Consider the following 12,768-nt stretch of genomic DNA (forward strand, 5'->3'; position numbering starts at 1 on the left):
GACTACCCTATTTAAGGCCTTTAAAATGTGATGGAGGTAAGCAGAAATTGTCTTGCTCTATATAGAGAGTGCATAAATTCATATGCTGTTGCACTAGGCATAGTTGTTAGTGTCTTGGACTGTCTCTTGAGTATTGTCCTAAAAGATGGAAGTAATAGATAGTTTTTCAGTTCCAATTTTTAGTTTGAGTTCAGCTTTAATCACCCTCTACCCAGTGTCTGAGAAGCTTAAAAGAATGTTTGAAATACCACGTGGATCATTAACACTGATCTGGGAAAGAGGCCTACATTCTTTAGCTTGAAAGATATGATATGTTTAGTAGAAATGAATGTTAGATTAACTTACTGTAAATATGTTCCTTTTCCTAGATTAGTTATGAACATGACGCAGGATAACTTGTAATGGGATCTTTTATCTTTCTTTGGGGGTATAAGGAAGCGTGTCGTGCACTTGTCATATTTCATTTGAGAACTTGATCATTATAAAATATTCTTACTTTTTTTCTTCTGTGAAGAAATACTCAACAAATTCATCCTTCATGTTGTCCTGGTTGTTTACAGACTGACCTCTGTAAATGGGAAACACTCCCTATCTGTTGCAGAATTTTAAATGGCTCATTACTAATTTTTATACTTCAGTTTACTTGTGGTATTATGACCGTATTATGCAAGTACACTTGATAAAAAATTGGTTTGCAATTGTACAGTTTTCTTGTTTTACTTGGAGGTATTCCAGTTTCCTGTATTGAAGCAATTAAATATGCACAAAAGTAGATGTTTCAATGAAATGAAAACTACCAAGTAAAACGTAGGATTTGTAGCAAGTTTCTCAGATTTGTTTTACAGACTTAACTTCTGAAAAAATACAGGTAGGTGTTCCCTCTGCCTGAAATCCTGCTTACAGCTAAAGTGCTCAGCTTTATTAAGAAGCAGAGTATAATTTCAGGGGAAGTGTGTCTTTTTCCACTTCTGTCTTCTCCACCATGTTTGTCAGAAGTAAGCCTCACACCTGAAACTTGTGTATGAGTTTTAGCCTGGGAGTATTCTTTCTGCATGAAGAAAGTTGTATATTTCAAGGAATCTGTAGTGTTCTGTCAGTGATCTTTAGCAGAAGGCTTTGCAAACCTTCATCTGCAGCTTGCCTTACTGCATTTACTGTACAGTTAACAGTCCCGAAATACTCCTGCATCTTGGGAGGTCAGAAAGTGGCCAAGAAGTTGATGGAGTGGCTTGTTAAAAAGAAAGATGTATTCTGAATTTTAAATTCCTCATTGAAATCTTGTCCTTTATACAGTAAGAAGAAACAAAGAATGGGAATTCGGGAAAGGAGAGCAGTGTAGTAGTTCTCCCTTTTCTCTTTCTGCTTCTGTTTCCTTTTAATTTTTTACTGTCCTGTAGTAAGAAATGGTTTCACTGGTGCCTGTGATAGAGGTCTGCTTAATGCATCAGCATGTGGGCCAGAGACACTTTATATAATCAGTGTGTACCCGAGAGCCCCACAAATCCTTTTATTTTATAAACTGACCCTATTTCATAAGAGACTCTTTGGTGGAACAAACTGTCATGACATGAAGGATGCTTGCTCACAAGCTAAGTATTTTTTAAAGCATGTTTAAAAACCTGTAATGTTTCTTGTTTGTTTATTCAGGGATTTTTAGATCGTTTCTTTTTCAGTGCTTCCTTTAGAAGTGTAACACAAGTGTTATGATTTGAAAGGTACCCCAAATGAGTATGAGGCAACTCACACTGGAAAAAATTTGCTTCTAGTTTTAGTAATTTTCATACTATTTCAACTAAATTATCATCTTAAGGCTGGGTATATTTATTACTGTTGAATAATTTTCATGCTCCCTCCTGCTGGTCTCTATTTTTTGGCACTTAAGCATCAACTTCACGTGCAACTGAGGCACTGCTGAAGTACAGGAGCATGAAGTACACAGTCATGAGGTCCTGCCAAACAATTACTGCTCCGTGTTTGGCAGGAGAAAACTAAAAAGATGCACAGAGTGACTGCTGCACGGTGATGGTGGACAGCCTTGCTGTAGGGTAAGTTGAAACTCAAACACAGGGATGGGACCTACGCGTGGCTCTTGCTTGGCTTCATCAGCACTCACTTTTATTTTCCCCTCACTATCCTTCCGTCCCTTCTGGAGCAACCTTTCTGTAAAACCTCCTGACTGAGGTGGGACAGGACGAGAGCCCTTGTCAACCATGGCTTGGAGTGATTTAGGTGTGGGATTGCTGTGCCCTTGTGAAGGCCTTGTAGAGGGGCCAGGGCCAGGCCCCTTGGGCTTTATCCTGATAACCACACTCCTTTTCTCTTCTCTTTGATTCTTAGTTCTGGTTCCTCTTTGTCATTTTTAGTTAATATTTTAGCTGTGGGTAATTTAGACAAGGGAGATGATTTTTTTTCTTTGCGTAATTAAGGGAGGAAACTTTTTAATCGTTGGAAATTGGAAATTGTAAGCAGAAGTAAACAGTGAGAAGAGGAATTGGATTTTCTGGTCAGTTATTCAGGAACAGAAAAAGGAATTAATTTTGCAGTGGCTAAGAAGTAGGAACAAACTTTTGCAGCTACTTCTGTGCTTTCTTGTGTTCTTTCATCATTTCTATGTATAAAAAAAAAGATATTTCACAAATCAGATGTTCCTTGAACGCTCTTTTGGGATATTGGCAGTGCTTAATGTTAGTTGACTATTTTCCAGGACTTCTGTGAAATAAAAAAGAAGTCTTTCTCCTAGTTGTATAATCAGGGGAAAACATGCACAGCATTTCATTAGTATCTTCTTTTTCTTTCTTGTCATGTCTCAAGTATTTTGAAATTTGAAAGTTAACCCCTATTTTTGTACTCTGCATTATTTGATGCTCTCTTACTGGCTTAATCCAGCCATTTTGAAGGCTACACCTTGAATTTGGTGCTCTTTTCTGTGAGAACAGACAATTGCTACCTTTATACTTGGATAAAGTTTTGTGTCTTTTTCTTGCAGTTACAGGAGATCATTTAGCATTTTCTAGTATTATACACAGTACTGATGTGCCAATTCAGGTCTCCCTTTGAAATAGATGAGTGTAATACCTTGACATCTCACTGTACAGTTTTAAAACATATTTGTGTCCAACTTCTACTTGGCTTTGACAGCATCATCAACAGTGTGTGTGAATGCAAGGAGGAAGTACTTGATGTAATTTTCTTCACTCTCAAAAGATTTTTGATGCTTCCATGTGAGCTTCTTACCCCTCCTAGACCAGAAAGTGGTTACACTGCTGCTTTGTTGTGCCGTATTCAAATTAATTAGCCACGGTTTGTTGTCCAAGTGAGGAGGCATTTTAGATGGGTACTTTGTAAGTCCCTTTTTATTGTTTCTATTAATCACTTAGGTGATGGACTGGAGAATGCAATTATGAAAACTGCACTTGGTGCCAAGGGCTGCTAAAACTTTTGAAGGCTGAGAGTAATTAGTTTTGTGCTGTGCGCTTATGGTAAAAGAACAAAAGTACAAGATGTTGGAGAAAGTAAATATTTGAAGGGAAGATGTGTTATTGCAGAAAACTTCCTAGATACTCTAGTGGCATAAGCAAACATGGTAAAGCCATTCCTCACTGTCTGCCATTCGTCTCTGTAACAGCTTGTGTCTCTGTAGCATGTGCAGTATGAGGAAATAGAATATAAAGCTGCTCTTGAATTGATGTTTGTAGAAGCCATAGACCAGTTCTGAGTTACTTTAATATCATAGAATCATAGTATGGTAGGGGTTGGAAGGGACCTTTAGAGATCATCTAGTCTACCCCCCCTGCTCAAGCAGGACTGCCTAGATCAGGTCACACAGAAACCTCCAGAGAAGGAGACTCCACACCCTCCCTGGGCAGCCTGTGCCAGTGCTGTCACCCTCACAGTAAAATAGTTTTTCCTTCTCTTTAAATGGAACTTTTTGTGTTCCAGCTTCATTCCATTACCCATTGTCCTGTCACTAGATACAACAGAAAAAAGTGATTCCTGACCTCCTGACATCCATCGTTTAGATATTTATAAATATTAATGAGATTCCTCCCTTCCCCTGCAGTCTCCTCTTCTCTAGACTAAACAGCCCCAGTTTCTGCAGCCTTTCCTCATAAGAAAGGTGCTTCAGTCCCCTGATCATCTTGGTGGCCCAGTGCTGGACTCTTTCCAGAGGTTCCCTGTTCCTCTTGATCTGGGGAGCCCAGAACTGGACACAGGACTCCAGATGAGGCTTCACCATGGGGGAGAAGAACCTCCTTTGACCTGCTGGCCACACTCTTCTTGATGCATCCCAGGATGCCATTGGCCTTCTTGGCCACAAGGGCACATTGCTGGCTCATGTTTAGTTTATTATCAGTTAGGACTCCCAGGTCTCTCTCTGCAGAGCTGCTCTTCAGCAGTTTAACTCCCAGTCTGTACTGGTGCATGGGGTTGTTCCTTCCCAGATGCAGGACTCTGTACTTGTCCTTGTTGAACCTCATGAGATTCCTCTCTGCTCAACTCTCAAGCCAGTCGAGATCCCACTGAATGGCAGCACAGCCTTCTCGGGAATCAGCCAGTCCTCCCAGTTTGGTGTCATCAGTGAACTTGCTGAGGGTACACTCTGTCCCCTCATCCAGGTCATTGATGAAGATGTTGAACAAGACTGGCCCCAGAATCGATCCCTGTGGAACTCCACTGGCCACAGGCCTCCAACACGACTCTGTGCCATTGATCACCACCCTCTGGGCTCTGTCATTCAGCCAGCTCTCGATCCACCTCACTGTCCACTCATCCAAGCAACACTGCCTGAGCTTTCTGATGAGGATGTTGTGGGAGACAGTGTCAAAAGCCTTGCTGAAGTCAAGGTAGATGACATCTGCTGCTCTCCCCTCATCTAGCCAGCTGGTTATGCCCTCATAGAAGGCTATCATGTTGGTCAAACAGGATTTCCCCTTGGTGAATCCATGACTTCCCCTGATAAATGTCTTTTCCTTCATATGTTTGTTAACAGCATTGAGGATGAGTGTTCCATCATCTTTCCAAGGATGGAGGTGAGGCTGACCTCTCTGTAGCTTCCTGGGTCCTCCTTCTTGCCGTTTTTGAAGACTGGAGTGCATTGACCTTTCTCCAGTCCTGAGGCATCTTGCCTGTCCTCCGTTATTATTCAAAATGATGGAGAGTGGCTTAGCAACCACACCAGGCCTCTTCTTCAACACTCTTGGATGCAACCCATCAGGTTCCATTGACTTATGAGTGTTAAGCTTGGCTAACAAGTCTTGAACTCTATCATCTCATGGTTACTGCAGCTTAGATTGCCTCCAACCTTCACATCCCCAGCCAGACCCTCTTTATTCGTCAGCACCAGGTCCAGCAGCACACCCCTCTGTGTTGGTTCCTCAACCACTTGTGACAGGAAGTTGCCATCAACAATCTATAGGAACCTCCTGGACTGCATGTGCTTGGCTGTGTGGCTTTGCCAGCAAATATCAGGGTGGTTGAAGTCTCCCATGAGGACCAGGGATTGTGATCATAAGGCAGCTCTCAGCTATTTGTAGAAGGCTTTATCCACTTTCTCTTCCTCATCAGGTGGCCTGTAACAAACCCCCACTACAGCACCACCTATGCCCCTTAATTTTCACCCACAAACATTTCAGCTTGCAAATGATGGTATTTCAAGAACAATTTTCATACATAGCTTGTTTTTTCCTACTGATGGTGAGGGTGGCTAGCAAGAAAGAGCAGCTGGCCTCTAGGCTGCAGTCTTTTTTTTCGGACAACAGTTGCTGTAGCTCTCCAAAATGAGTTTGCCTGTATTTATTGTCAAGTGACGGTTTATAATGGGATACTGATGGGATATCCTTTCTTGCAATGGTGATGTGTATGCAAGACACGGGAGGTGATGTTGCATTCTTTGTGTGGCTGAGACTTCACTAGTAGTGAGCATCATGTCCAGTTTGGAGTGCCACGCTTAAAGATGAGCTGGACAGATTCCAGTTTAAGAATGATGAGGTGCTTGAAAAAGACTACCCATAAGGAAGAGATAAGGAGATGTGAGTTTCTTTAGAAAAAGAGAAATGATTAAAGAACAGGCAATCATAATGTTACTTTTTCAGTATGTCAAGCATTAATAACAAAAATACCTGTGGCCAATTACTGTCCATGTTCTAGGGAGTGGGAGTAATTTCCAACAAGAAAGTTTGTTTGTTTGGAGTGGGTTTTTTTTTCTCTAACAATACTTCATGAAAATATTGACACAGACTCCCTGGGGAAGTTTTTGTGTCTTAGTTGTGGGAGGTTTTGAAGAACAAGTTAGATAGACACTACTTACGGCATAGGTGTATGTATCCAGCTTCAGAGCGGGCCTGGAACAGTAGCTTCTTATGGTGCCCTCAGGTCTTTCCACTTCAATTCTGTGGTTATATACATATATATATGAGGCAAAACCAGAATCTCAAAGAACTCAATATGCTTTTGATCTCATCATTTTGTTTGCCTTTTGCATTTTGAGCATCTATAAATCGCAGTGTAAAATAGGGAATAAATCATTTTTGTTACATTCTGTATTTTAATTTTACAACTTTAGATGTGAAAAAACTTGCAGGATACTGAAGCAAGAGTTGGTGCTAATTCCCTTTCCCTCCCTTTTTCTTTTCAGGTCGCTTGGTTGGTGCCCTGGATGCCGTGTTAGACTCTAACGCACGTGTCGCCCCGTTTCGAATTTTACTGCAAGTTCCAGGGTCACAGGTTTACTCTGCCATTGCTTGTGGTGAGTTTTTGAGCGGATCAGAAGTTTACTGGGCCGTAGCTATTGGTGAGTCACAGACGGAAAACCCCAAATCGATTCTGAGCATGGTCAGTGTCTGCATGTCCAAGAAGCTCAAGGTAACCCCAGCTAGTAGTGTGTGCGTGGAAAGCTATTGCCTATAGCTTATTTAACAACCAAATTAACCTCTGGTTAAAATCTCAGAGACTGTGAAAAAGTATTTATTAGGAACATTAAGTTTCTATAGAAAGCCTACTTAGCTGAGGGTGTTCTGTGTTCTTTTTTTCTCTCTTGCAAAGTAGTTTGTCTCTGTTCATATGTATATCTTTTCCTACAGTAGTAACAGTTCCTTACAGCAAGAAGCCACTTAGTCTAGGCTTTCACGAGCCTAGTCTTCCGCTTGCTTATGTGAAATGTCTTACCACACTTGATTATAATGAAATATAACTGAGCCATTTGGAAGATGCTACATAATTTAGGAGGTAAAGTTGTCAGGAGGGGATGTCTAATTGCCTGGTCTGTGATGCACTAATCTCTTTTTGCAGTGGTTCTGCAACCTCTGAAGGTCGAGCTCATCTTTAGGAAAGTGATATTAATGTGAACTGCAGCAGCCTTGCCATGGCACAGTAAAGGCCATGGCTTGTTCCATTTGTCATCTTCTTGACTGGCCAGTCTGATGGGCTGTTCTCATCCCTTCTGCTCCAAGTTTATAAAATTCTAGCATTAAAATTTAGAGCAAGTTTTCCTTTTGGAATAGTTCAAATCTACACCAGGGGAGGTTTAGACTGGACATTAGGAAGCATTTCTTTACTGAGAAGGTAGTCAAACATTGGAACAGGCTTCCTAGAGAAGTAGTTGACAGCCCCAGGACCTTCAGTATTTAGGAGATATTTGGGCAATGCCCTTAACAGAATGCTTTAGCTTTCAATCAGCCCCGGTCAGGCAGCTGGACTAGGTGATTGTTATAGATATTTTCCAACTCAAAATATCCTATTCTGTTATATTCTTTCCTTTCTTACATGGATCAAGCCATGAAATAGTTAGCTAATATAACTGTTGACATATTGTTGATGGTGTCTGACATGGCAGTCCTTTAATTGGAAGGGGCAGTCTATATGTTTACCCTCTTCCTCTGCACAAGCTCATTCAGCATTTCTTCTTTGGTTCAGCAGAGATCCCTCATTAATACCAGGAATTTTTCCTTGTGCCAGACGCATGTGAAGAAGCTCGTGTAAAGTCTGTTTGTGTTATTTTTCTCGTGGCTAGGTTTTATTCATTTTGCAGTTGCTCTATGCTTTGTGATCCTACTCCACTCCTTTTTATATTTAAATAATGCCATCTCATGGAGAAATTTAAGAGCTTCAGGCTGTTACAGTCCTTTGGTGAAGCCAGGTAGCCTTCACTGGAAAAGTAAGCTCAGTGTTGCTGTCAAGGGCTTCTCAAGCACTTGAATATATTTAATATTTCTTCCTGGGGATGATCCTTGCTGATAGGGATGTTCCTTACCCAGTCCACACTCTTATTGCCCGTGGTTATTTTTTTTAATACTAAAGGAACTACAAATCAAAAACCTGCCTTGTTGGAATGGTTAAGGATTTTGCTGAAATAAACTTCCTTGATTAATGTTTTCTAAAATTCTCCTTGGCTCTCCTGAATGGATGCTCAGCCCTGAGAAAAGGAGATTTATAGTAACAAGCGGAAAGCAGAGGGCTCTGTTTTGTATGCTGCATGGGCAGGATGTACGCTGTTGCCAGAGCTGAACAGAAAATGAAGAACTGTGGTAGCAGCAGTTGTTTGTGAATAATAGCACTGCTGTGAAACCCTGACAGGAGTGTCCAGGGGAGAGCTGGTGCTGGCAACAGGAGTTAGAGGAACAGCATCACCCGACCCTTTGCATGGAAAGCTGCAGGGCTTTCCCTATGCAGAAGCTGCTGTTGCTGCTCACTCAGCTCTGCCCTGTCTGAGCAACAACACAGCGTGAAGAGTTTTGTTACTGAATTTGGAAAGACCATAGAGTCAAATTAAGGTTCTTGCTGTATAGCAAGAACAAGGAGCAGGCAGCTCCAGGAGCTACTTCCAATCTCCTGGTGTAACTTTGTTAGGGATAGCCATCATGTCGTTAGGCAGTTAATTAAAACGTCATTTTTTAATTGTGTGTTGCCAGTGGTCTGTGCCAGGAGCTGTAGGCTTAAATGATAATATATGCATAAGGGTCAGATCTGTGCTACAGACTTTTGCAAATCTCCAAGGGCTGCTAGGAGGTCTGATCACTGCCCAGCATGGCTATTCTGGCAGAGATGTTTTATTCCAAATAGTTAATCATGTTATACCAGTACAGGGTACAAAAACCATAAAAAAGTAGGCTAACCTCAACACTAGTGTAAAGCCACTTAACAGTTTTCGTTTCAGAAGGTTTGTGGGGTAAAACAGAAACCCAAGTCCTAGTTGAGTGAAGTATATTTTGGGAAGGGGAAGGGATTGGTAAGAAGTGGCTTTAATGAAGAGATTATGAAGAGTTAGGCTGTGGTTAGACTAAATATACATCTGGCACAGGCAAACGAAGGGGGTGGGTAAAAGGTGGAATAAAATGCTCTGCAGAGTGTTGGCACAGGAAGAGGAATAAGAAAGAGATTGGCAATACTTGGGTCAAATCACAGGACAACTTTAAACCATGAAGTGGAAATTAGAGATAAAGGGGCCTGAAAAGCTGAGAAAGTGGCCTGATGAAATTAAAGAGGCAAAGAGATTTTTCAGTATTTGAACAGAATCCATGGAGATGCTTAAAGACAGGCAAGAAGGATTGCAGTAGCCCCAGTGGGAGATAGCCACTGCCACAAGCCCAGGCTTAGAGCACTCTGAACAATGTGGATATTGCTGTGAAAGGCATTTTGCTCACGGCTTATTTCACAACCCAGCTCACTCCTATGGTTGGTATCTTTTAGGTTACTCAGAAATACAAATTCAATGCAGTATTTGCTTTGCAGAGCCATTTCAAAACAAAGTGACTGTATTTCTGGTGTTCTTAACCATTGATCTATTTTGTTTTTATTATCTAAAGGGCATTTAAGTGTCTCTTCTTTTGTGATTTTGGTTTTTTAAATTTATTTAACCTTCTTTAATGGTATTTATGAAGTTCCATCACAAGACCTTCCTGTCAAGGAAGTTAAAGCTTGGAAAGTTTCCCTGCCAGTTGGCATTCTTCATGGAAAATGGAGCAAAGTGGAAAAACCTTAGCTAATTTTATCTCTTTTTTTTTTGTTGTTGTTATTGTGAAACAATTTGATGCATCCCTAATGTACCCGTAAATCAAATCTTGAGATAATGGTTCTTCTATTAGAGATACACTTTTTTATTATAGTAGTATGTGATTTGTATATCTCTTTCATCCAACTACTTTCTTCTACTAGCAAGGCATTAGGAAAAGCAACTTTTGCAGCCTTTTTTACCTATAACATTTAATCACTGACCAGTAAGATCTGTAAGGACCAGATTTTCTTGTGATGCCCGGTATGTTGCCCATCATGCTTTGACTTTTCTGTCATCATGTGATGCAGTGGCAGTTCGTTTTCACGCAGAAAGAGCCAAAGCAAAGGTGGTGAATGAGATATTATTTCTGGAGTTAGTGCAGATACATTGCATTTAAAACAGCAGCAGCAAAACCCTCAAATAGTTCCTTAGAGAAAGAAGCCTTAAAGATTTAAGATCTGCATTTGTCAATGATTTTCTGTTTACTGTATTTCTCCCTCAAACTTCAGAAATGTGCACTTGCAGACCTTTTCAGTGTTGTTGAATCGAAGTCTTTTGCAAGTTCTTCAGTGATTATAGAGAGCTTTTCAAATAGATTGCAGATGATGACCATGCATATTCCTCTCAAAGGGTGTGCATGTATGTGTGTGTGGGGGGTGTGTATGCATGTGTGTGTTGAGGGAGGGAGAAAGGAAGATCAGGGACTTTTGAGAACAGGACGTAAATAAAAGTTTTCCAGTGGCTACTTAAGGAATGTGACATCAGAATAAGCTGTAGGCTAGCTCAGGATAAAGTTTTGCTGGTTTTTCTGCTTTGACTTTTAATGCAGCATTTGCTGTGTGTTTGAGAAGATAAAACTAAAAGCACTAAAACTAATTCTCTTAAGACAATGAGGGTTTTGTTTTCCTCTAACTATACTGCTATGAATAAGACCTTTTTGACCTGTTTGCTACCAAGAATTTTGAGGTTGAAAGTTCAGTTTCTCGTAATAGCTATATGAAATAATGCAGTTTATTGCTTTTTTTTCCCCACCTTTTCAATGTCATTTTGTATGATGAGTTTCAGTACACTACTTTTTGCTTTCCTAGGTGCCACCGCAGAGGAGATAAATCAGCACTGGGAATGGCTGGAACAAAACTTGCTTCATACTTTGTCTGTGTTTGACAATAAAGAAGATATTGTTAGTTTTGTCAAAGGGAAAGTGAAGGTAAGATAGCTGTCTGACTGTCATCCTTCCCTACCTGATTGCATTTGGCTTATTAGACGTAATGTCATGAAGTTCTTGTCATTAATACTTGGTTTTGTTCATCTAAACATTATTTATCGGTTTTCTGTGCAGCACTTGCACTTGTGTGGCATTTGCACCTGATCTGGACAGCATCTGTACATATTTTCTTAGATTTCCTTGGAAACATCTCAAAACTGAAATAATTTATTCTTTATACCACTTGTCCCTTTACAGCTTCATTGTTCTCTTTTCTATGATGGTTTACTGGTGGACTTGGCAGCGTTAGGTTAATGGTTGGTTGAACTGGATAATGTTTCCCAACCTAAGTGATTCTGTGTGCAGGTGAGCTTTCTTCAGCATCTGCTTTCAGTTCTGAATGATAGGACAAGGGGAAATGGCCCCAAGTTGCACCAGGGGAAGTTTAGATTAGAGATTAGGAGGAACCTTTTCACTGAGCGAGTTAAACACTGGAACAGGCTGCCCAGGGAGATAGTGGAGTAACCATCCCTGTACATGTTCAGAAGACACATAGATGAGGTGCTGAGGAACATGGTTTAGCGGTGGGCTTGGCAGTATGAGATAAGTGATTGGACCTGATGATCTTAAAGGTCTTTTTCAACCAAAATGATCTGTGATTCTGTGATTCCTTTCCTGTATCTCAGCTTTTCCTCCTTACTACGTTTCTCTTCCTGTCTCCTATGTTCCTAGCTTTAACCCATTAGTTTCTCCTACCTGTTTCCATACTCCTGTCCTTACTGATGGGGCTTATAGGTGTCAGTAGGCAATAGGGTCTGGCATGGAAACTGCCAGTGGCTCTTTGAAATGAGCATCCTAAAATAATGACATGTGTGGTAAAACTTAGAAGGCATCGTGTCCTGTGTGCTGCTCCTAGTGAAATACACACTCCAAGGGGAGCATGCTGATGACTGGTGGGGATGTGGGTCTGCTGGTGACTGGCCTACCTCAGATCCTGCTCTTTTCCCCATACCCCTTTTTTTGTCTGGAAAATTTATAGAAACACAATGCTTTTGAACAGGGTGAATTTCAACCCTGCTGCTGTGGTTTCAGTGGGCAATGAAGTTGGGGAAGAAGGGGAGAGGGAGGCAAAACATTACCATGCAAACCTTAGTTTTTATCCTACTTCCTTAAATAATAGCCCTTTGTCTAAGAGCACTCAAAGGCTTGAATACAGTAAATCTCTCTTGGTAATGCTGTGGCAGCCTGCTACCTAGCACAGCACATATTTAAAATTCTTGAAGTGTCATTAGTTAATGTTAAGTCCAGGTTTGAACCCTCTCCTCTGCTGTAGATTTTTGATGTATTAGGACTGATTGGTAATTGCAGTTTGCTGTAACATACAGGTTGAACAGTGTAATACATACTTAACTCCTTTGTTGTAACACCGCTGTTAAAATTCTCGACACTTAATCATATCTACTTAATTGTTCATGAAGCCATGTTTTTAATGGTTCCAAACATGTTGCAAGTTACTGACACATCTCACCATGTCGCCTCTTCATAGGAAAATAGTACTGGTCAATAGACACAATTG

General features: G+C 40.8%; 1 protein-coding gene across 3 annotated transcripts in view; it reads left to right on the forward strand.

Annotated features, from left to right (window-relative positions):
• Nucleotides 1-12,768, forward strand: part of TBC1D8 (TBC1 domain family member 8) — a 53,746-nt gene that overhangs the window by 9,972 nt on the left and 31,006 nt on the right. For 2 of the 3 annotated variants that reach the window (XM_061997606.1, XM_061997622.1), the window contains exons 2-3: nt 6,635-6,790; nt 11,077-11,195. In XM_061997606.1, coding sequence (XP_061853590.1) covers nt 6,635-6,790; nt 11,077-11,195 — 275 coding nt within the window. The remainder of the gene's footprint in view (nt 1-6,634; nt 6,791-11,076; nt 11,196-12,768) is intronic. The other variant, XM_061997614.1, reaches the window with a different exon arrangement.

The sequence above is a fragment of the Colius striatus genome, chromosome 1 (assembly GCF_028858725.1).
Source record: "Colius striatus isolate bColStr4 chromosome 1, bColStr4.1.hap1, whole genome shotgun sequence".
In the NCBI taxonomy this organism is placed as follows: Eukaryota; Metazoa; Chordata; class Aves; order Coliiformes; family Coliidae; genus Colius; species Colius striatus.